Below are 25,930 nucleotides of genomic sequence, written 5' to 3'. Positions count from 1 at the left end.
TAAAGGCTTTGTTTGTAGATTTCATTATCTTTAAAATCTATATTATGCTTTGACCAGGGGCTTTTGTGTTACAAATGAAAACTAATTTTAAATGATACAACATTGCCAACTTGCAAGTCACAGGACCCTTTTAACTAACCAACAAATTCAGTTGGTTGAGGCTATCTTACAAAATAACTAAATTTCTATCACGATTATATTATTTTCTAAAAATCTTTTAATGTAATCTGCATAACTCTGAATATTTGTTCAAGGCCTTCCATATTTTTTACTTTCCTTTAGTTACTCAGGGGACATGGATATCAATGCTATACTTAACATAGTCTTTTCCTATTTGCATTTGAACTGACGAACTAGTTCTTAATCAGACACATTGGTCAGTTTGGAATCAGATAAAGGCCACACTGAATGAAACAATCTTTTTTCATAATCGTCAAGATGAACACTAGTTTTGTATTCCAGAATTATTCAACTACTGGCATTTGAATTTGGTTAAACTCCGGTTTCCAGGTCCACAGAGTAGACCTCTGGGTATGATTTCAATGAAACACAATGTTGCTGCTGTGCCATAACCAAGAGATCAGCATGTACATGAAGGCCACCAAGGGACATCAAACAGCCTCCACGCCGATTCTCAACTTCACAGGATAAAAAGAAATCAAAAACATTCTTTTCACTACTTGAAATTGCCTTCAGAGTAATCAGAACTAAATAGGAATCAGGAAGAATACAGAAGGATTTACCCCTACAGAAACTGACTGAATCTTGTACATCTAGCATCCTGATCCTTATACTAGGAGTCACTTCACTTTAAATTTTGTTTTTGGGTTTTGTGAATCTCTGCACAAACAAATCCAAGTAAAGGATTGATTATAGAATTGTGTATTAAAATATTTTAAAATGGACAAATCTGATTTTAACTTAAATGAACAAAATTTATCTACATCTGAAATCACAGTACTCGTCTGCAATTTGCCCAAACAGTAGACTTTCAAATTCTAAGGTTCAATCAATAATAAGCACTGTGGAAATGAGACATTCCTTTATAGAAAGGAAAAATAAATCCAAAAGACAAGCTCCCCCAGATTTTCCCCACAACAAAACGATACAGTAAAGATAAGGAATATATTGGCAAAGTACCTGAATATAACCAGCTTCATCTGTGTTTTATGGGTCTGATTATACTCATCAAGACACAACTCCACCACATCATTAAATTCTTTAACTGAGGGAATCTCTGAGTATAAACGTTCATCTCCTTCCAAATCAGGATTCATGTAATCACCAAATAACAGGCTTCTCATATCCTCTTCAGTAACCTACAATAAAATTATTTGCTATTCTAAATAAACCATGGAAGTTTCACACTGTAGGAGGAATCTCATCAATCAATTATTTCTATGACAGCTCTTTACAGCAAAACGCTAACATTAATCCAACTCCTCCATGTTCTTGGCTTGTATTTCACCTACTTCAAGTACTTATCCTATTGTCAATGGAAAGTAACTGTTAGTTGTGCCTTGACCATGCTCCATGGAAATATTACAGTTCACCAATTCCGAACCAGAAGGAAAATTCTATTATGAACACAAGAGATTCTGCAGATACTAGAAATTCAGAGTAACATACACAAAATGTTGGAGGAACTCAGTACATCAGACAGCATCTATGGAGAGAAATAAACGGGCTAAGAACCTTTATCAGGATTGGAAAAGAAGGGGGAAGAAATCTGAATAAACCCACCCCAACCTACTTAATCTGGTTGCAAGAAGTATATAAAAGGCAATTATCTCAATGTATTGCGGAGGCTTATGATATTGCATGAAAACCTAAATATATTTATATGAGCAGAATATAACACAAAATGAGACTCACACGTCCTCTGTTTGGTGACAAATGTTCGAACAAAGAATCAAAACTCTCCCTGAAATGATCTTTCACAATGCTCTTCATCAGATTAAATAGCCAAACACGGTCCTGATCATCCACTAAGCGATCATAAAACACGCGGAAGACTTCATGCACAAAGAGTCGAACCAAAACACGTTTATTCTCGACTGCTTCTTTCTTAATTAGCAAACAGCCCTGGATCACTCGTGAGAAATCCCGCAAGTTGAAGGTGTAATGGGACTTTGTAGGTGTAGGAAGTAGATTTTCAATTGCTTTTTTATAGACCTGGTTAAAATTAAAAAGATAACACATTTCAAAAGGTAAAATATCAATAATGTAAATTAGGTCCGTATTTCTATTTACGTTCCCCAAAAAGTGCATGTAGTTTCTCCTCTAAGAATGTGTGCCGTATCAAATAGTTCAACTTCAGGAATTAGTATTTAAAATATCCTAACGCATGAACAAGTTCATTACATAATGTATTCTCTTCAGATTCTGTTTATCAGTAAATGAGAATACTGTATAATACTGTATTAAAAGAAACATTCTGATGAAATAAGATGAAAGAGGTGGATGTTTAAAACCATGTGCAATAGTCATAACTAGGTAATAAATTATTTTTGTCATTAGGTTTTTAAATTATCCATCATTGCTAAGCAGAAAGAAAAAAATGTACAAACTGCAACATTTAAATAAAAGCAGAGAAGCTAGAAATATGCAGATAGGTAGATAAGGCAGCGTCTTGGAGAAAAAGTCAAAAGCTAACGATCGAGATAAATGACATTTCATCAAAACACAAAGCACGATAGCTGGAAACTGGTCATGGATACATTCTAATAATCTAATTCTAATTCTAATAATTCTAATAATCACCAGACTCCTTCATACAGCAAATAACAATAACCATCTGTCCTTAAAAAATTGTGTTGTGGTAATTTTAAACTGTGAAATGAGATACATTGTCTGTGATTGTCTCATTATAACACTGGCTAGCCGGAAGACCCTCATTCAATATAATATCTAGCACTTCATGGCCCGTGGTTGTTGGGGGGCGGGCAGTAACAGAAGTTTGAAAAACAAGAACACCTGTAGAATCGGTCCCAAATGTGTAAATACTTCAAGATGATCACAATCATTTTTAGCCTTCACACATTGCATTGAGACCTGTTAAGAGGAAAGCACTGCATTCGAAACAATGCTGTCAGGGGTCAAGAAGTTCACCAGAATAATACAAATACCAAAATGTTTAAAAAATATTAACTGTAAAGGTTGAATATCTCATTTTACACAAAATACCAATTTCACAAAGTGGAAACTACACAGTATATCCAAAACAAAGCTAAAAATCGATTTAATGTGATTAAAACTGTACTTCATGTGTGAAAATGTCATGTATAAAAAAGCCTTTTCTCAGTACTGAAGTGTTAGATTGTGATATTATTGGATAAAGCAATATTTGTCACATGGCAAAATTGATTCAAAGGACAGGGACATTAACCATATAATTTTTCTATTTGTAACTTAGCAAATCCAGGGAAAGGTATCTACTGACAACGTATATTCAGCTTGTTATGGCTATTCTAAAGTTTCCACTGCAACATCAGCTCTAAGGTGAACTCTGTCACATATTAAATGACATATTTTAAATACTTTAAACCAATAACTTTCTCACTTTCAGTTAGCAAGTTTCTTACACTAACTGCTGTAAACTAACAGTTTACTATAATTCTAAACATAACTTGTGTGGAACAAATCACATTTTTAAAGAAATATTGTAGTAATCCAGTTTTCTTAACACTAAATTGAAATTCAGTAAACCAGTTTTGCAGTAGATGCCCCTGCTAAATGTGCACATAAAATTCTGAAGATTTTTTTTACGGTGACTACAGACTTTAATACAGTTATACAGCACAGGAAGAGCTATCAAGTCCTTGCTTCCATTTGTATTCATCATACATTGATTTCTATTTTTCCCTTCATAGCCCCAATAAGCTATCCATCTACACCTGGACATTTACTGAAGCCAATTAACAATAACAAGTTGTGGGAGGCTGCATGAACGATAAGCCCACATGGTCGCTAGGAGAATATGCAGCTCCACACATACCACATCCGGTGCATGTTGGCATCAACATCTCTAGCTCCATCACGCTGAGCACTGGCGCCCTCTAGGGGTGTGTGCTCAGCCCGCTGCTGACACATGACGGTGCTCCTGGATCCATTTCAAACCGAGTCATCAAGTTCACTGATGTCACAACAGCGGTTGTAATCATCAACAATGACAACGAGACGGCGAACAGAGAGGAAGTAGAGCGGCTGGTAGAATAGTGTGAGCACAACAACTTGAGTCTCAACATAGAGATGATTGTGGACTTTAGGAAGGTGCAGGCTGACCATTCTCACTGCAGATAAACAGCTCCTCCGTGGAGAGAGTTAGGAACACCAGATTTCTGGGAGCACACGTATGGCAACCTCACTTGGTCCCTCAACACCATCTCTCTAGTCAAGAAAACACAGCATCTCCAGTTCCTGAGGAAGTTGAAATGGGTGAGCGCTGCATCCCCTTTAAAACCAATTTTGATAGCAGCACCATTGAGAGTGCCCTGACCAGCTGCATTACCGTCTGATACAGGAGTTACAAGACATCAGACTGCAAGTCCCTACAAAGGATTGTGAAGACTGCGGGGAGGATCATCAGGGTCTCTCCTCCACCCATCAGAGCCTATTTATCAGGAGCACTACACATGCAGGATCCTTAACATTGTCAATGATCCCTCCCATCCGTCCAACAATCTCTTTGAACTCCCTACCATCAGGCATGAGGCACCATAGCATTAAGACAAGGACTGTTAACACGGGAATCTGTTCCTTCCCCCAGGGCCGCGAGACTATTGAACTCCTGCCACCACCCAGATCTCGTCACATATGAAGCGCCAGTAGCATTATACTGTTTACTTTCTCACTTGCATTGTAAATGCACCTTGAACTTGAACTACAGACCCCAAGGTCAGGATTGCACCAAAGTCTGTGGAGATATGATATTAACCACTCCACAACTGTACCACATCTGAGGACTGAATATAATATTTACAATTGGAACCTTCTGGATGCATTAAGACCTACCTGAAAAATTGAATAAGATTGCTTCATATAATTATTCCTAAACACAATAATCACTTAAGAAGCAAACGATAGTTGCAGCAATGAATGTCTTGTTACTTCTACTGCGAGAAGTTTGTGGGTGTACAATATTATTAATACTCACCTCAAGCGTAGCATTAACAATCTGATTTCCAATTGTAAAGAAATCTGTTGGAAATTCATTGTTCCGGAGGTAGAAAGCTACGATGTTTGAGAATATTCGTACCATAGTTTCATCGCTAAACGTATTGATGGTACAAATGTTGAAGTGACGAAGGAATCGAGGAGTAACAGGATTTCGACCCCCACCTGGTGGGCCCATAGCTGAAACTAGCTGTATGTCAACCAGGGTAATCTTAGATGTGTCTTTCAGATCATACCTGGTGCATACAAAATAATACATGTCAGAATTAGGAAATAATCCTTTAGGTACACATTTCAAATGTATTTTTTTTGCTGAGGTACCAATGAAAAATAGTTTTTGTTCGTTTTGAGAGAAGTGATTATGAAAGTAAACATTAAACTTTATAGGCATCAAACACGAAACATGCTTAATCACTTTGTTCTTCGAATTCCCAGTCTGCATAAATGACCTTGTGTTTAGCATTGCCAGTCACTAATAAATATTCATCTCATTCCCACTCTAATCTCTGTCTTTGGACAATTAAGGACCAATGTAAACTCAAGGAACAGTTTCTCATCCTCCTACCAGGCATGTTATGGTTCTCAGGGCTTCTGCAGTTTCAGATAAGCAGACTTAATCAGATTGCATCAAAAAGGCCAGTTCTGATGAACAATCATCAAACATATTGACGACTGCACTTTACTCCTTCTACAGATGCTGTCTGTTCTGCTGAGTATTTCCAGCATTCTAAGATTTCCAGCAACTGCAGACAGTTGTATCTCACGGATCCAGCCTTTTCGTTTTTATCTCCTCTGATCTCATCCATCTCCATCTACTTAGAATTCCTCTGGACAGGTCAGATGTCCACCCATTCTCTTCCACAATCACCAACTTCTGTCATTTAGTCTCTCTCAGTCATGCCCTAACACAGCTACTCCCTTCATTCTCTCCACTCAACTTCTGTCTTTTTCTGTATTCATCTTCATCTTCTGTATTTACAAACGTCTGTCAGACTTTTTCCCACACCCTTTAGCAGAGAGGTTGCAACAATGCTGCATTTCATTAAACAAATGCAGAACTCCCAGCAATTAAAATTTATTTAGGGTTAGTTTCTATGGGTCATTTATCAAAAGGAATATTGTAGTTATAACTATTTATTTCCTTGGGAAAGAAAACACATTACACTTACAACAGGAATTCTGCAGATGCTGGAAATTCAAGCAACACACATAAAAGTTGCTGGTGAACGCAGCAGGCCAGGCAGCATCTCTAGGAAGAGGTGCAGTCGACGTTTCAGGCCGAGACCCTTCGTCAGGACTAACTTTAGGACTTCGTTGGTCCTGACGAAGGGTCTCGGCCTGAAACGTCGACTGCACCTCTTCCTAGAGATGCTGCCTGGCCTGCTGCGTTCACCAGCAACTTTTATGTGTGTTGCACACATTACACTTACTTGGTCCTGTCAGTAAAGTGACAAAAACATCCATTTTGTGCTTACAGTTTGTATCAAAGATTTAATTAAGTAAGACATCACCAATTAGTAGAGTAGGGTAAAAAAACTTGTTTTTTACTGAACTTCTAATATATATCAGTTGGTTTTTCATAAGTTATGCTGTGCTAAATGCTGCATCATCACAGACAAAATACTAGCTACTACTGCACAGTTCAGAAAGGTTTGAATATTCATAGCCTTGTTTTTTATTGAAGAGTTACCAATTTCCATGGTCCAGGAACTGCCTGAGGAGTTCAATTGGAGGCTGAGCACCATATATTTCCAGTGCTGGCATATTCATATCATCTACAAAGATCACACATTTCTTTCCCATTGGAGGGCCATATACTCTCTTCCGCCTTTTATCCAGCCGGGACATGATAATGTTCTATTCAAGAGAATAAAAAATAACGTATTAATTATACGTAGGTGTGAGTATTATAGTGCATAATTTCATGGGCTATTAATACTAATTATCTCAACTATAGAACTTGATTCTGTTTGAAATTTCTTTGATAATGAATCAATTTATACCCACATGTTTTATCTACACAACATCTGGCTTTCACCTGACAGTTACATGATGAAAAAATTATATCTCACAGGAGAACATAATCAACTTCACTGTTCAATGATACCAAGCCTCTCTATCCTGGGACTTACTATTAATCAGAAATTCAAATGGATCAGTCACAGAAACAATATGGCTATGAATATAAAGTCAGGTTAAAAGTTGTTGCAGTGAATAGCTTTATCTCCTTACACCAAAATCATCTATGTATCTACAATACATGTCACAAGTCAGGTGTCATGGAATACTTTCTCACAAGGAAATGACGGACAAACTGAATAAATATTCTGCATCAGTTATCACTGTGGAAGACATTAGCAGTATGCTGGAAGTTTGAGAGTGTCAGGGGTCAGAAGTGTGTGAAGTTGCCATTACTAGAGAGAAGGATCTTCAGAAACTGAAAGGTCTGAAGGTAGATAACTCATCTAGACCAGATCGTGTACATCCCCAGGGATCTGAAAGAGGTGAGTGGCTGAAGAGATTGTGGAGGCATTAGTAATGACCTTTCAAGAATCACTAGATTCTGGAATTGTTCCAGAAGACTGGAAAATTGCAAATGTTACTCTACTCTTCAAGAAGGCAGAGAGGCAGAAGAAAGGAAATTATAGACCAGCTAGACTGGCCTCAGTCTAGACATTGGAGAAGACATTGGAGTTGATTGTTGAGGATGTGGTTTCAGGGTATTTGGAGGCATGTCATAAAATAGGCTGTAGTCAGCATGGTTTCCTCAAGGGAATGTCTTGCCTGACAAATCTGTTGAAATTCTTTGAAGAAATAATAAGCAGGATAGACAAAGGAGTGTCAGTGGGTGTTGTGTACTTGGATTTTCAAAAGGCCTTTGATAAAGTGCCACACATGAGACTGTGTAACAAGTTAAATACCCACAGAATTACAGAAAAGACACTAGCATGGCTAAATCTGTGGCTGACTGGCAGGAGGCAAAGAGTCTCAATTTGCCAAATGGCCTAATTCTGCTCTTATTTCTTATGGTTCTACACTCACAACACGCTGGAGGAACTCAGCAGGTCGGGCAGCATCCATGGAAACGATCAGTCAATGTTTTGGGCCGGAACCCTTCGTCAGGACTGTAGAGGGAAGGGGCAGAGGCCCTATAAAGAAGGTGGGGGGAGGGTGGGAAGGAGAAGGCTGGTAGGTTCCAGGTGAAAAACCAGTAAGGGGAAAGATAAAGGGGTAGGGGAGGGGAAGCAGGGAGGGGATGGGCAGGAAAGGTGAAGAAGGAATAGGGGAAAACACAATGGGTAGTAGAAGGAGGCGGAACCATGAGGGAGGTGATAGGCAGCTGGGGGAGGGGCAGAGTGGAATAGGGATAGAGGAAGGGAGGGAGAGGGAATTACCGGAAGTTGGAGAATTCTATGTTCATACCAAGGGGCTGGAGACTACCTAGATGGTATATGAGGTGTTGCTCCTCCAACCTGAGTTTAGCCTCATATACCACCCATTGTGTTTTCCCCTATTCCTTCTTCACCTTTCCTGCCTATCACCTCCCTGCTTCCCCTCCCCCCACCCATTTATCTTTCCCCTTACTGGTTTTTCACCTGGAACCTACCAGCCTTCTCCTTCCCACCCTCCCCCCACTTTCTTTATAGGGCCTCTGCCCCTTCCCTCTACAGTCCTGACGAAGGGTTCTGGCCCGAAACGTCGACTCATCATTTCCATGGATGCTGCCCGACCTGCTGAGTTCCTCCAGCGTGTTGTGAGTGTTGCTTTGACCCCAGCATCTGCAGAGTATTTTGTGTCTTATGATTCTACTGCAACTTGCTGAAAAAGGGAGAAGATAATGTTTAAGTTAAATGGCCACAAGGAAATTACAAGATTGGAATGAAGTAAAAAGTATAATGAGGCGAGTCAGTTAGAAAGATCTAGAGATTCCCAGGTAGCAAGGCAATATAAGAATAATTATGAAATCATTTAGTTATTTTACCAACCATATACTGCAGATTGGAATAGTTTATTTACAGAAAAATTATACTTTCATGCAATTTCTTGTTTGGCGGTATTTTCATTTTACTGAGACCATAGGACACATGGATCACAAAACATCATAAAAGCACCATGAAGTAAGATGTAACTAATTTTTAAGGATCTCTATCATGAACACGCTGAACTACAATCTGAATTACCAACTTAATCATCGCTTCTTAATTCCCATGTTTTTATATCCTCTGTAAATTATCTTCTTTAGTAACAACTCAAAGTGTGTAGTTGACTTTCTACCTATCAGGCTGTGGAAGCAGAAAGGCCTGTTCAATGCATTCAATAATTCAAAATCCATCATATTGTTAAGGGTCGAGAGTCACTTGTAAGGATAATGACTTCCTTTGTTTAGAGATTTTACAATAATCAGATAACTTATCAAAATCTGAACTCCCAATTACAAAGGAGGGATTTCAACTTCTGTCTGCAGAATGATGGTACAAGTTTTATGTACTTTGCAACATAAGGCGGAATGTTGCAAACAATTAAGTATCACTATACCTCTGATTTTCCAACATGGAAAATAAAATCAAATGCATTTACAGCCTCACAAAAGGCCTAGTGTACATCCATCTGGAACACCAAGATGCTGCACGAAGGATCCACAAAATTAATCATGAGAAATCTAAATAGTAAGAGATGGTCACATATTTACATCTATTTAAAACTGATTAACACCCCTAATTACCTTTACAATTATTATTCTGTATAATATTTAGCTACTGCACTGCAAAGTAAAATGATTCTGCAGTTTAATGTGACCACAAGTTTATAATTGTTGTGTTTTTTGCAGCTCTATTTTTCTCTCAAGTCTTGTTTGGACTTTGGCAGCAGCATACGCCATGCACTATCCAAATGTAGAGGATGCACTGTAAAGTCCAATAGTCCCTCACGACATATTTGGAGGCAAGGTTGTTGGACAGTGAGAGAGAGCAAGAATCCTGACAATCCTTTGTTCTATCTGCATCAGACTTAGAACAACTTTTGAAAGAGGTTACCTGAATCTGATTTGCACTGGTTCTTGCAGAAAAGTTGATGAAAAAAGGTACGTAAACATCTTTATCTAAATTGTTCATTAATTTATCTTGCACATACAGTGATTTTCCAGTGCCGGTATGGCCAACAAACAGTAATGGTCTGTGTGCACAAAAAGAAATTGTTTATAAATTGTTTAAAAACATATTTCTATATGCATTAACTGTGTATATCTTTCTTAAAAGAAATATACCAGAAAACATTGATGAACATGTTAATAATTTAATTGAATGCATGTTATACTCTGTTAATTGATTAATTCTGATGACTTATTGCAAGGCCACATACCTCAGTGAAACATTGATCACAAGGAAATTTATATCGTAGTAACTTTCAATGAGTGAATTAATTTTTAAAACTGTGAGAAAATTTAGTTACCAGCCTTGGGTGCTAATTTGAAATTACAATTTACATGACATTACAGAACCAAGCTGGTTTTCGTTCCATAGGTGAAAATGAAATAAACACCGGGCAAATTCTTTTAGCCTGAGGCAACTATCTTCCCATTAAATAAAACAGTTGGTTACTATGACTGTTCAAATGATGCAGATCAAATCTACTCTAAACTTCAATACTGTATTTTTAAAAAACTAACTGAACAATTAATAAATCGATGATTAATACACATTTTTAATACAATGCAATATAGCACATTTTGGTTAAGTAGTGAATCCTAATGATATTACTCAGATGAATAGTTTTAAAAAGTTAGAGTTTGATGGTATGAAAATGTTTGATATATTCAATTGATTTTATGATCCTTGGACCTGTGGCTGTACACTTATGTAAATTGAACGCCACAAGATTTATTTTATTAGTTCAATCTAATATTCTTTATTATCAATATTGAAGTAACATTGTACATTGCTGAAAAGGTACACAAAGATGTGAATGTTAAGTATAATTCTAATTGTGAGCTCTGAAAAAAAAACGCTAATGTTTTCTTCCTCAAAAATGAGGGTGTAGGAACCATTCAAAACAATAATTATGTTAATAGTTTTAACCCCAGGAGGGTATCAGTGATATACAAATAGTCCTTAGGATGCCTAGGGACGAGGCTCTGTTAACATCCGATAACCAACATTAGGACAACAGAGAGACAATGAGGGTGGACACGGGATTTGCGGATTTTTTCCCACGTTACTTGCTGTGAGATCCAAATTTCAGTAAAGTTAGGCAATGGCAATTGAGTGGCACAGGGGAAGGATCGACAAACATGGGAAATGAAAAAAAAAACAAAATTGGGTCAAGAAGATTTTTAAGTGTTTCTTCTCTGAGTTTCCAATCACAGTCACCTTAAAGACTTGAACTGTTAGAAAGTTGCAAGCCATGGACACAGAATTCATCAGCATTCCAGAAGTGAGCATTTTCCTTCATTTGGATCAGGATTCTGAATAATATAATGCTCTTACTTACATCAAATGGTAACCAATGAGAAATAAAGGGCACATTTAATAATCCTTACTTCCCATGTGTAATGCAGAGGTCCAATAGGTAGGTGTATCTGACCGTATCCATTGTAGGTACTATAATGTCCTGGACTTTTGTTTTCGCATTTCCCAAATTAATATTTCTGATTGCTTCATTCCAGTGCACCCAACGTCCTCTGGCTTTAAACTAACAAAACATTGCATGTTTAGCAAGAATTAGTGCATGGTTAGAATTAACAATTACATGGATTTTACTAAATCATTTTCTTTGACAACTTCCTTTTCATCACTTCTGTTAGAAATTTCTGCCCAACCAGTAACTGTGTAAGAAAATCAGACATGGAAAGATGGTGCTTCATTCTCTAACTGCCTGGAAATGCTATTGACATGAATAGAGTCATAGACAGTTGAGCACAGGTACATCTCCTTTAGCCCAATAAGTCCATGCCGACCAGGGTGTTAAACCAGCTCGTCCCAATTTCTTGTATTCGACCCATATGCCTCTAAGCAGTGCTCCTCCAAGTACAAACGGTACTTATCTAAATGCTTCTTAAATGATACCTGCCTCTACTTCTTCTGGCAGTTCATTTCATATATTCACCACCCTCTGCATGAAAAATTTGCCCTTCAGATCCCTTTTAAATCTTTCCCTTCAAAACACCAAATCTATGCCCCTGGTTTTAGATTCTTCTATCCTGGAAAAAAAAACTGTTACTATTCACCTCATCTGTGTGTTTCATGATTTTAAGCATTTCTAAGTTCACCCCTGACTTTCCTATGTTCTGAGGAATCTAGCCTGGACAACTACTCCCTATAACACAGGGTTTCATAAAGCCCCGTGCTTCCTGAATAAGAACAGAATGGGTGGAACTGATTATCGAAAACGCAAAACCACTTCATCCAGAGCAACACGCACAAAATGCTGGAGGAACTCAGCAGACCAGGCAGCATCTGTGAAAAAGAGTACACAGTTGAGGTTTCGGGCCAAGACCCTTCATCAGGACCACTACATCCAGTCTGCTCTTGAGATCTCTATTCTACATCCAAGGCACTATCTTGAAACAAATAGAATCACAGTCTCTAGAGCAGGGGTTCCCAACCTTCTTTATGCCATGGACCAACACCATTAAGTAATGGGTCCCTGTTCTAGAAGCAAAGTGATCCCTGACTGTCACTTCAGCTAATTGCCCTGCCTCATTCTCTAACATAAGGTCCAGTATTGCATCCTCCCACATATATTGACTTAGGAAACTTGTCTGAACATATTTCACAAATTCTTCCCCTCCAGACCCTTAGCACTCTGTGTGAACCAATTGGTGCCGAGGAAATTAAAATCTCCCACTAATACAACTCTGTTATTCTTATAACTGCGAGCATAGATCAAATAAGAGACAGAGACTGAGCAAACTATACTGAATTCGAAAAAAGAATCAACCTGTCGAAAAAGGGGTGGAAAGGTAAAAAAGCTGGAAAGATTTCATTTTCTTCAGTGGCTAGTACAGGTAAAACTATTAGGAAAATAACACTATTTTCTCTACCCTCTTTCACCCATTCGATTCTCAGTAAAATAAAACTTGATTTGTTTTTCAAAGATTAGAATAATATGATACCTCATACATGTAGTCATAAACCAATCCTTTTTCTTCAAAGGGGCATTCCCATTTTCCGACTGAAGCTGGTATTGGTCCATAAGATGATTTTAAGGACACAATTTCTCGTAGGAATGTATCAAATACTGTTCGACTAGCTTTGTCACAAGATGCACCAATTGACCATACCAGGGAAAAAGCAAAAGCCGCCTGGAAACGAAATACAAGTAGATACAGTTTTGTAGAAACAATTGCTAGAAATCTAAAATTCCAGGTAGCTGAAATATTGTTGAGCTGAAATGTTATAATGGTTATTCTCCTCACTGATGTTTCAGTGTGCAGATCATTTTCAGAATTTTCTGCCTTTATTCCTAAATTTCCACTTGAATAAAGGTCGATGTTTTTGCTGCTGCATGTGGGTGGGAGGGAGGAGGGGCTTTAAAAGGTTCTGATGTTTCTGCCATTCCTTCTTGGGGGGTGGGGGGGGAGGTTTCTGTAAAAAGTAAGAATTTCAGGTTGTAAACTGTATACATTCTCTGATGTTAAACGGAACCACTGATTCAACAGGAATGTCCCTGCTCACGTGGGCTGTGATATCAAATTTCCAATTAGCCTCTTTTACTGCCTCTGCCGCTTGAGTGAGAATCTTACAGAGGGTGTGTTTGATGAAATACTCTCAGGGCAAAAAAAGAATCCCAGAGGTTTTGTTGCTAGACAAAAAAAAACTTTTACAAAAGGTCTTCTTCTTGTCACCACAGCACAGGGTCTGAAAAAATCCATCCTTTTCTTGGCTTGGGTATTAAAACTTCTGGATTCTTTTTTTTTGGCGTGTGCGTCTGCGTGTGTGCATCCGTACGTGCGTCTGTGATGATGTCTTTTTCATGGCTTTTACAAGGCACAGAGCGAGAGAGAGAGACTGTGTGATGCGCCACTCCCCACACAGACATTTTCGCAGTATTATCCTTTTACTTTACGAGGTCGAGTTGCGATCTCGACACTCAACCCGGCACGGATGGAAAGCCTACTCGGGAGCGGACCCGACTAATTTCGAACCCGGGAACCTCCACTCCCGGGTCCGGCGCTGATGTCGTTGCGCCACCAGCTGGCCCAAAATTTCTGGATTCCAAAGGAAAACAATTCTAATAATTATGATTTAATGCAACAGCTAGATCATAACTGCACTGTATACTTGCAACAAAATCAGAGAAACATAACCTCTGAACACTGTGGTAACTGTATTGAGTTTAAAGCCCCAAGTGTAGGTTGCAAAAGTCTGAAATTAGGTTACTTAGATAATTACAACTGAAGCAGGAAAAAGAAAAAAAACAAAACTAACAACAGTGTCCTCCTTATCAAATTAAAATAATATTGAGAGCCAAAAGTTGTACCATTATCCAGACACGGATGTTCTTGGAATCAGGATCAGCGGCCAGTTGGTCCCAGAGAAGCATTTCAAAAATATGAGTAAGGGATACCACAGTATTGCCGTCAGATGTTGGAATGAGCTCCTGAGTATTTGACATGGAAGTTAAAGTTAGTAATATTATTTCCAAACCCATCTGATAATCACAAATAGCTTTACTGTAGCTTTTCATCCATGCAACAAATAAGTAATATAAAATATCTATCTTCTTAAAATTTGTTGCAACAGTGTTTATAAGGAACTCTAATCCTGGCTGCAGACACAAATCATTTTACATGCAATGTTTCTAAATGCACTGATGGGGTTATATTTAACCTAACTATTAAAATGAAGATTGTCAGAGAATGTGGGCATTTCTACCCAATCAAAGATAAGCCTTATATCAAGTAGTCAGCAGCCACTGAATAACTTCCACGTTTTGAATTCAATATTGCAGCTCTATAAAACTCTGGCTTGACCACGATTAGTTCACTCTATGTCTGTCTCTTATCATCTATTACGTCACCTCTCATCCTCCTTCGCTCCAAAGGGAATAGCCAATTGGAACATTGTATTCAGTACCGGTCAGTTTATTATAGAAAGTAAGTGGGAGCTTTACAGAGGCTGCAGAGGAAATTTCGCATAATGCAATCTGGATTAAAGAGCATGTATTATGAGGATAGATAAAGTGAGCATTGGCTATTCCCTTTGGACCGAAGGAGGATGAGAGGTGACTTAATAGAGGTGTACAAGATGACAAGAGGCATAGTTAGAGTGAACAGTTAGAGCCTTTTTCCCAGGGTGGAAAGGGCTAACGTGAGGGAGAATAATATTAAAGTGATTGGAGGAAGTTTTGGGGGAGATGTTAGAGGTAGTGTTTGTTTTACACAGAGTGGTAGGTGTGTGGAATGAAATGCCAGTGTTGGTGGTAGAGGCAGATATATTAGCAACACTTAGACTTTTTGAGAGGCACTTGGATAAAAGAAAAAAGGATGGCTATGTGGGAGAGAAGAGTTGGATTGATCTTCGAGTAGGTAAATAAAAGTCAGAACAAAACTGTGGGCCAAAAAGTCTGTACTGTGCTCTACTGTTTCACATTCTACATTACCAGCGAGATTCGGAGCAGGCATTTTGGTAGGAGGGATATAACTTCTTAGATAAAACAAAGGAGAACTCCTGCTCTTCCATCCTCAAAAGAAAGTTCTCTGATACCAGAAGGACCTCTTGTGTCTTCAGAGCTATGACTGATATATTTTTGGTGACAAAAATGTTGCAGATCAATTCAGGCCCCAGCTAAAATTGCAAAAGGCTTTTTTCTGTATGAAACTCCTGCCTGCTGCAAATACATGAAACATAAGTTCTCAAATGTTGAGAGAAGTAAGATCTGAACAGGAATGATGACCTACTGAGGGATCAGAATATTTATTCAAATGAATGTGCCAAAGATTTGGAAGAAAAAAATAAATTTAATATTATAATGTGCTTATTTTACTGTCTTTAATTTCTTTATTTTTTCCATATGTTTTTAATCTTCTAAAATGCTTTAATAATTTATTTTTAGTCATTTGTTATTATAGTTTTTAAGTGCCCTTGATTATCCAAAGCATTTAATATCTACTGTAAGGCTCCGATAAGTTTTGATGAAAGCAAGGCTACACATCAACCTTCCATACTGTCAACACTGCAAGGCTCAGGAGATATGTATCAGCGGTGCACCATCTGAGGCTGACTTGTTGCTCAGGCCTCTCTAATCATCAGCAACTACCTCATGGGTGTAAATGGAAAACAACTCTCCTGTTCTTCTGCGTTCAGTACATAAAGATTGGACCACTGCCAATGAGCTGAATGCATTGCTTGATTCGCTTCATGACTTGAATGATGTTCAGGTATAGGTAAATAAGGTGCAAGTAAACTTTATGCCACTAAATTGCCTGGGAAAGGTCTTCAACAAGAGAATGTTCAGCTCTGACTGGTTCATTTTCAGATCTTACATTCATTCTACTCCATATTCTATTAGATAAATACATTTCCTGTTGACTTATTGATTGATTGACAGACATACTGCATGGAGTAGGCCCTTCTGGCCCTTCAAGCTGTGCTACCCAGCAATCCCCCAATTTAATCCTAGCCTAATTGCAGAACCATTTACAATGACCAATTAACCTACCAATCGGTATGTCTTGGACTGTGGGAGGAAACCCACGAGATCGCGGGAAGGACATACAAACTCCTGACAGGCAGTGGTGGAAAACTGAACCCAGATTGCTGATACTATAAAGCGTTGTGCTAACTACTACACTAATGTGCTGCCCCTTTTGTTTAGTTAATTTAAATCATTGATTTACAAAAACGTACTGTTCAACTATATTTTTGCAATTTTAATGAAAGGTCAGCCTTTGAATTGTTTACCTTGCATTGTTTGCGAAGAACGTGGAGCGCAGGAGGTACCAGCCAGTCGAAAAGTCCTTCTAAGAGGTTCAGCATGTCCTTGTGAGGCAGTACTTTTGAAAGACCTTTAAGCCAAGATAAAACAAGAGGTTTCCAACCTAACTGGGCTGGCTCCAGATAGATCATGCCACAGCGACTAACTGTGGCTGGCTAAAAGTGCAAAAAAAAATCTGCTTAAGGTGCACAGAAATATAACAATAATTACATATTAATTTACTAATCCAGATTAAAATGCATGTAATTTTTCAATTCCACTACATTCAAGGAGAAAATATCAGGGACTCTTACTGAAGCTTGGGAAAGATCCATCACTTCAAAAATGAGACTCATCTGCTGAGACATCTGAATGATCTCCCCACTCATCAGACAAAGCTGGTAATTAAAGAGTGACAATTATTAAGATCTAATTGAATAAGTAATGATTATCAGACCTCAAAATGCCAGTCAGTACTCAGGTTCAACATACAGTGGGCTAAAAATTAACTTCCATTGGTTAATGTTTTATACACCATGAAATTAAATTTTTTATGTTTAAAAATGGGAAATCTTATATTATATTTTACCTGATTCCATGTTATTAATATATATTAACATCATTAATATATATTAATATTATGCTCAAGGCTAGACTTTAGTGCAAAATTATCCACCATACTACATGAACTAGGCTCTCATGAAAAAGGATCTAGTGCTTTCCCAGTGTATATGACAAATAAACTCTTATCGAGCTTCCAGGCCAGTACAGGGGGTATCAATTTCAACTGATGTTTCACTGACAAATTCTGCCATTTTCATCAGGGATGATGCCTGGGCATGTCTAGTCCAGTGGTAATTAAGCCCTGTCATCTGTCCCTCCTGATTGGTTAGTCCTCATCCAATCAGGTTACTACTGTCCCAGCTTGGTTACAATCAAATTCCAGTTCTTACTCAGAGCAAGACCTTTGTATTGTTAAATATTCTGTCACATACCCCGTGACGGGAATAAAGAACCAGCAGAAATAGGAAACACTTTGGAGTCCAGTATTGCTATTAACTAATAATATTTATTAGTAACTACGCAATACAGTAATATAAATGTAGATAAATCAAACAGGTTAGCAATGATTATATATATAAGTAAGTAAATCAGTAAGTGTGGAAATATATAAAAATCAAACTTCTTCAAGTCTTGGGGTAAAAAGATACAGTCTTACGATGATGAGTAAAGTTCAGTTCGGTTCATGATATTGAGTTGAGTAGTGATGGAGAGAGAGAGGGGAAGAAATTTGAGTCTTCAGTTGAGCTGGCGCTGTCGATCTTCTCGTTGTCCTTCGAAATCCTTTAAAAGTCACCGATTGTGACCACAACAAGGGGGACCATTTTTCTGTGATGGAGCTATCACCCAGGCAAGGATGGACACATGGACAACTCCCCACCAGTCACTGCCTTTTCTTTTCACTGCAAGAGCCACTGATCAATCTGCCTGATCGATCCTCCAAAAACCCACTTTTCCTGCAGGCACAACAAAGCTCATTCAGTGTCCAAAACATGTGTCTGAGGTCTGTATCATCTGACCTCCTATTTATCTCACCGTACTGGATACCAGCTGTCATTCAAATAACTCCTCCTTCCCTTCTCTGTGTAAGAAATGTACAAGCAGGCAAATATCCTTGGGAAGTATCAACACACTGACGGAAAATCATAACATCGAGTGTCCATCAAATAACGCCGCCTTCGGTCACCATAGCAACTTACGAGCTGCTCAATGCTGTCTCCAACTCAGCAGAAATTCAAAAGTTAGCCAGTTCTTTCTCGTGCCTTAAAGTGACAGTCCAACAGTTAGTCTTCGTCTCTCTCTCTCTCTCTCTCTCTCTTTCAAAACAACATGTCAGTGTTAAATTACTCTCTCTCTCTCTTTTCCAAAAGCACAGTTCATAGGGGTAATCCAGCACAGTTTATAGGGGTAATTCAGGACCCTGTCACAATTCGAGGAAAAGAATTTAGGCAGAAGGTTAAGGTCTCACTGTAAGTAAGAATTGGAATTCGATTGTAAACAAGGTGGGACAGCAGAAACCTGATTGGATGAGGACCAACCAATCAGGAGGATGGACGATGGGGTTATAAATGCCTCCGGACTAGACATGCCCAGGCATTATCCCTGATGAAGATGGCAAAATTTGTCATTGAAACATCGGTTAAAATCGATACCTGTACCCAGCTGGAAGCCTGAGAAGAGTTTGTAGGCTCTCATACATAATAACCACATAGGAAAGAGTTTTTAACCAGCTTTGGGAATTATGCAAAAGTTAACTGCAACAACATAGTCCAGTATGATACTCTCAAACAAAGAAGAATAATGGTCAAGTGTTACAATCAGCCACGAGATAAACTTGTCCTTAGTCAATCAAGTAAGTTTGTAGAATTGGAACCAATGTATGGTTCATAGAGGCTATGCTGTTGTGGCAAACCTATCATTTTGCTCTGATTCCATATGGGTCCTAGATTGACAGGAATAATAATGTATAACACAGACTATTTTGCAATCTAATATCAGGAGTTGTTTAACATTATCTGATACATCCATGATTACCTAATATTCCAATGGAGTCTGGTCAGGAGAAAAGAAGAAAGCTTTCCAGCACTTTCACCTGTCTGTCTCATCTGGAAATGCATTATATATAGATCGCTGATATTTTGTTTAATTTGACATAGAATGCAATTCAGTTACAGAAAATATTCACTCATGTTGGTTTGCTGCTAATTCAATTTAAAACCTATAACAACCTTCATCCCACCTCTGCTTCTTCCTGTAAGATTTCTCATAAAACCTTTCTTGTGGAAGATCTTACTCAGCCCTCATAAGAGTAAGTTACCTATTCCAGTGCCTATTTTAAAGAACTGTTTGAAGAGAATCTACAGAGAAGTTATTGTATCTGAGCTATTGTTTAATAAACAATTTATGCTTAACTGATTTAATTTGGGTTTATTAACTTTACAAAATCTAGTTACATACCTTAACAAACCATTAAACCATTAAATCTAGCACAGAGTCTGAGTGCACAGGTCCATTCCAATAATGTAATTACCTTCTTGTTATCATCTAGCACAGTATTCATGCTTTCAATCCACAGGGTATCAATTGGTCCATCAAATATCACCCACTTGCGGTCAGGGGTTTCTGAAGAAGCAAATTCCCGGAAAGTATTTGCCACAATACCATCAGTCCACTATAAATGTTGGAAAAACTCAGTGAAGTTCAGTTATGAAACAAACACGTGGATTTTCAAACTTTGAAAAATTGCTATTGAAATGTTCAAAAACACAAGTTAATGCTGCAAAATTTTATTTCAACAAATGAATTAATGTTACTGTACTCTATAGTTACATTTTATATTCCTCTCATCCTTCCTTCCATTTCTCTCATTTTGAATGATGCTTAATTATCTAAGTGTTACTCCAAGTATTACTCCAAGGAAAAGCTGTAACTGTGATTAGTTTGATCATATGCTGGATGTTAGATCCCAACAAGATACCCTCAAAATATATTATCTCTACCCATTATCATGTTTAGTTCCATATAATGCGGAATATATGATTTTGATCCTAATCTTGTTTAAGCATTATACAAGTAAGTTTTTTTAATCTCCTTACTAATTTCTTGGTTATGTGATTTCTTTGTTTATTTTTGTTTTCATTAAATGATAAGTATGGTTATCCTTAGAATTTTAAAATGTTTGAAACATCAGTAACAGGCCCTTTGTCCTATTATGTCAGAGTCAACCTAGCAACTCTAACTAATCCTAACTGCATGCACCTTTATGTCTCTCTATTTCCTATCTGTTCATCTGCCCATCCAAATGCTTCTTAAACATTATTATCATGTCTGTTTCAACCATCTCCCTGATAGTGTGTTGTAGGCACCTACCAATCTCCATGTGAAAAAGCTTGCCTCATATATCTCCTTTAAAATATCCTCTTTCACCTTTAAGTTGTCTGCTCTAGTATTTAACATTTCTACCCTGAGACAAAGGTGATGAGTATCTACCCCACCAATGCCTCTCATCATTTTATATATATCTGTCATTGCCCCTCACCCTCCGATGCTCCAGGGGAAAAAATTCCAAAATTGTCCAACCTCTCCTTATTTCTGACACTCTCTAATCCAGGCAGCATCCTGCTGGATCTTTTCAGCACCTTCTCCAAAGCTCACACATCTTTCCTGTAATTCAGCAACCGGAACAGCATAAAATACTCCAAATATCACCTCAATGAAGCTTTATGCAAATACAACATGACTTCCCACCTTTTATACTCAACACCCCAAGCCAATGGAGATAAGTATACCAGAGGCATTCTTTACCACCTGATCTACTTTTCTTGGGACATGTGCCTCAAGATCACTATTTATTTATTTATAGTGTGGAGCAGGCCCTTCTGGCCGGTCAAGCCACATCACCCAGCGATTCCCCCAGTTTAATCCTAACCTAACCACCAGAAAACTTGCAATGACCAATTAACCTACCAACTGATATATCTTTGGAATGTGGCGGGAAACCAGAGCACCTGAAAGCAGCCCATGTGTTTAGTAGTCTCAAAAACACAAGTCAGTCTGTAAATGCGGGAAATTCAAAGCAAGACACACAAAACGTCGGAGGAACTCAACAGGTCAGGCAGCATCTATGGAGATGAATATACAGTTGAGGTTTCAGGCTGAGGCCCTTTTTCAGGACTGGCCCTCTTTCTCTGGTTCCAGGCATAAATTCCCTCCTTTATCTCTGTCTGATTTCAGTTTCCTAAACTTTATATATACTTCTTTTCTCTCTTTGGCTAAATTAGCAACATCTCTTGTCATCCAAGTCTCCTGAACCTTGCCATCTTTGCCTGTCACATGATCACGTTCATCCTGAACTCTGACCAGAACGAATCTCACATATCAGATGTGGATTCATCCAGGAACATCTGCCGCCAGTCAACACTCTCCAGCTCCTGCTTAATACCCTTGTAATCAACTTTCCTCCAGTTCAGCACTCCCTGGCCCAACTCCTACTGCGGTCCAGTCTTATTCTTTTCAATATCTATCTGAAATCTTATGGAATTATGATGACTGCTGCCAAAATGCTCACATACTGGTTTTCTGATCACCTGGCCAGGCTTATTTCCTAATAAAAGTTCAAGTATGGGCTTTTTCCTTGTCAAACAATCCACATACCACATCAAATCACCTTCCTGGATGCACCTAACAAATTCTTTCCTAAGACTATGGCAGCATATATATGGTATATGTATACAAAATAGGTAAAGGTTTAATCATGAGGCAGTATGCTATTTGAATTTTGAAGCTTTAAAACTTGCAGAAAATTGAATGTTCCAGACTGTCAGTGTATCTGCCACGTTGTTTAAGATGTAAACACATTGTATCCATTTTCTGTCAATCATAATTACAATCTCAGCAAACTCGTGAGGCCTTCTATTGGCCTGGGCTGACCACAGATGTGTGTCCCAGCTGTCTACGTGATACACAAGCCAGGCCAGTACGATGTGGAGAGCAAGCCACTGCCCATGTAGCAAGCTCCCCTCTCCACACATCTGATGAACCCAAAGGAATGGCAGAGATTGATAAAGTTTGGCATTTGAACACAAACACAAGCGACACCAGTTAGAAACCGTCGGGCAACAGCAACAGTGTCCTGTCCCAATTAAGTGGCACCGTGTCCCAAATAAATGATGGGAATCTCAGGTAAGTTCTCAATTAGTTTTTGTTCTTTAAGAGTTGTCCCGAGTAAACAGCTGCACTGATTAACCGATGGATCAACTAACTGGAATCCACTATATTAACAATTTTTAAGTTATGACATAAATCACGTACCTCATGTGAGACTAGATCAAACTGTCCAAAGAGTTGACCCATAGTAATTGATTTTGGATTTATAGTTCGATATATGACTTTTTCCTCTTCATTCAATCCACGTTCATTCATAAGTGTCAGTGTGTCTGCCAACACATGCAAAATCTTGGTCTTTCCAGAAAATGGCTCCCCCACCAGCATGAATCTAATTAATTGAAAAACCAAAATAATTTTTGGTTTGACAGAGAAATATCTTGGGAAAAATTTGTTCTTTGATAATTGAGATCCATGTATTTTCCTATTTAATATGTTTATTAGAATCTGAACATTTCACAGCTTGTTAAGAGTTTTTGTTTATATTTCAATTTTTAACTGCTTTCATCATCTAGCTTTTATTAATTCCTTCCTCTTATCTGCCCTTATTAATCTTTCAACCCTTTGGCCTCTACAATTTATCTCCATGGCAACACTGACATTCCCCTATCTGAGTGATTCACTTTGTCCTAACTATCCCTTCCCTACCTTCTCTGCAACTTAAAACTAACTTATTTTCTCTCTTTCTCAGTTCTGAGAAAGTGTCTTCAACCAAAAAAGATAACCTTGCCTCTCCTTCTAGAGTTGCTGCCTGATCTGCTAGTGTTTCTAAAATTCTCTGTTTATTATTTCAGATTTCTAGCTTCGAATTTTTGATTTTAATTTGACATACTTAGATAACTTTGCAATGGAGTGAATTAGGCATTAAACATTTTCATTTTTTCCCAATTGCTCTCTTCCAAGGACCCCAATACATAGATATTGCCAATGGACAAGAAATTGTTGGGTTAATTTATTAACCTAGGTATCCTATGTTAGCATAATCTAACTCAGGAATGCTGCACAGCACCAACTATCAAACTCTTTTGCTTCTGGAAAACAACCACTTTGAATCATTTCTCTCACCTCTAGTGCACCAAGAGCCTGACAATCATACGGTCTCTATGTCCTTTCTGTTATCCATATTCATGTATCAAATCCTCACTACACTACAAAGGTAAGGATAAACAACTGATACAGAACAAACACGATTGCCTCCCCACCTGCGATCAGTCATCAGCTTATCAACGGATAACACACAGCAGCTGTTTCCTGTTCTCAAATTTCCTGCCATTCCAGTGGTCTTTGCTCATTCAGCCACCATGTTCCAGAACTCCCTCTGAAAATCTCAACTCAACCTTCATGCCTTCAAAACTTCCTTCAACCCTGTTCTTTGATCATGTCCTGCTTTTTAAATCTAAATAATTCTCTACTTTAATTTCCTATTCAGTGTCATCTGACTCATAACTAATTCAAAATAAATGCAAATTGTTCAAAGTTCAAAGTCCAAATGTATTAACAAAGTATGTATACCTTACACAACCTTGAGATTCGTCTTCTTTTCGGCAGCCTCAAAACAAAGAAACACAATAGAATCCACAAAAAACACACACAACAGAGACTGGCAAACATCTGCTGTGCAAGAGAGGACAAATTGTTTAACTAGTAAAAAAACAGTGAACAAATAATACAGAGAACGAGAGCTGCAGAGCCAACAGGCTGTGGAGTTCGCTCAGTGCTGGGTCAGTCCGGGAGCCCGTTGACGGCAGGGCCACAACTAATCCCGAGCCTGGCAGCATTCAGACCCAGGACTCCTGCATCTCCAACCTAATGGTAGTAGCAAGAAGAGAGGGAGGTGGGTCAGGCAGATGGTACCTCAAGAAGTCCTGGCTGAACGCAGAGGTGCGCTCCCTACTAAAAGCCCGGACACTGCCTTCAGGAGTGGAGACAGGAACAGCTCTCATATCAGCCAAGAGAAACTTCATCTTGGGCACCAAGAGGGAAAACACCACCTATGCACTAAAATCTCAGGAACACCTGCCCAATAAGGATTCCCAGCGTATGTGGCGGGACTGACTATGGAAGGAGAAACAGCATTGACTGTACCAGTGATGCCTCGCTCCCAGATACTTGATACAACTTTTATGCATGCTTCGAGCCACGTAGCACAGCACTGGCCATGTAAGCTAACCACCTCCCAGGTGAGCAACTGCATGAGAAGCAAGGCATGAGAAGGACGCTGCAGAGAGTCAACCCCCATAAGACAGCCGGGCCAGAAAAAATCCAAGACTAAGCACTCAGAAAGTGTGCACACTAGCTCACTGACTTCACAGACATTTTCAACACTTCACTCCTCCAAGCTGCTGTCCCCACATGCTTCAAATCAGCCTGGTGTCAAGCAGATGACCTCTTCCTCAATGTCAACAAGATAAAGGAGATGGTTATTGACTCCAGGAGAGCTCGGACCACTCACACCCCCCTCTATATCAGTGGCACAACAGTGTCAAACTCCTGGGAGAGCAAATCTCACACAACTGCTCATGGTCCTAGAACACATCCTGCACAATCAGGAATGTTCACCAACACCTCTGCCTTTGAAGAGAGCTGGACTACGCACATCTACAATCACATCATTCTACAGAAACTGAGCATCCTAACAAGCTGCATCATCGGATAGTACAGAAATTGCACTGCGGCAGACAATAGGGTCTACAAAACAGTGCAATCCATCACTGACACCAGCCTACCTGCCTTCAAGGACATTTTCACAGAAAGATGCTGGAAAAGAGCCCACTCTCCCTGCTCATGAACGGTTGGTCCCACTCCCATCAGGGAGAAGGCTATGTAGCATGCCCACCAGGACCACTGGACTCAAAAGCAATTAGTTTCCCCAAGCAGTAGGCTGACCAACAGCTCCACCCACTAACCCACCCCTCCCATACCCAACCACCCATGCTTAATCACTTCCTGTTAGATAGAGACAGTCCTGTGCCTAGCATCACTTTATGGACATACAATCAATATATTTATATTCATTTTATTTTATTATTATTATTATTATTGTGTTCTTTATCTTGTGATTTTTTTTGTGCTGCATTGGATACGGAGTAACAATTATTTCATTCTCCTTTACACTTGT

The 25,930-nt window shown here is 38.7% G+C and overlaps 1 protein-coding gene across 1 annotated transcript in view; it reads right to left on the bottom strand.

The window, feature by feature from the left end:
- dnah12 (dynein, axonemal, heavy chain 12) overlaps window positions 1-25,930 on the bottom strand; it is a 175,417-nt gene that overhangs the window by 54,235 nt on the left and 95,252 nt on the right. The window contains exons 31-42 of the mRNA XM_063068407.1: window positions 22,960-23,143; window positions 20,180-20,320; window positions 17,403-17,486; window positions 17,076-17,264; window positions 14,653-14,772; window positions 13,286-13,474; window positions 11,711-11,862; window positions 10,209-10,347; window positions 6,866-7,032; window positions 5,156-5,411; window positions 1,876-2,175; window positions 1,141-1,319 (exon numbers count right to left, since the gene is read on the bottom strand). Of these exons, the coding sequence (XP_062924477.1) occupies window positions 1,141-1,319; window positions 1,876-2,175; window positions 5,156-5,411; window positions 6,866-7,032; window positions 10,209-10,347; window positions 11,711-11,862; window positions 13,286-13,474; window positions 14,653-14,772; window positions 17,076-17,264; window positions 17,403-17,486; window positions 20,180-20,320; window positions 22,960-23,143 (2,100 nt within the window). The remainder of the gene's footprint in view (window positions 1-1,140; window positions 1,320-1,875; window positions 2,176-5,155; window positions 5,412-6,865; window positions 7,033-10,208; window positions 10,348-11,710; window positions 11,863-13,285; window positions 13,475-14,652; window positions 14,773-17,075; window positions 17,265-17,402; window positions 17,487-20,179; window positions 20,321-22,959; window positions 23,144-25,930) is intronic.

This window comes from Mobula hypostoma, chromosome 15 (assembly GCF_963921235.1).
Source record: "Mobula hypostoma chromosome 15, sMobHyp1.1, whole genome shotgun sequence".
Lineage (NCBI taxonomy): Eukaryota > Metazoa > Chordata > Chondrichthyes > Myliobatiformes > Myliobatidae > Mobula > Mobula hypostoma.
The sequence above is the reverse complement of the archived record's forward strand: the minus strand, read 5'-3'. Positions and strand labels throughout refer to the sequence as shown.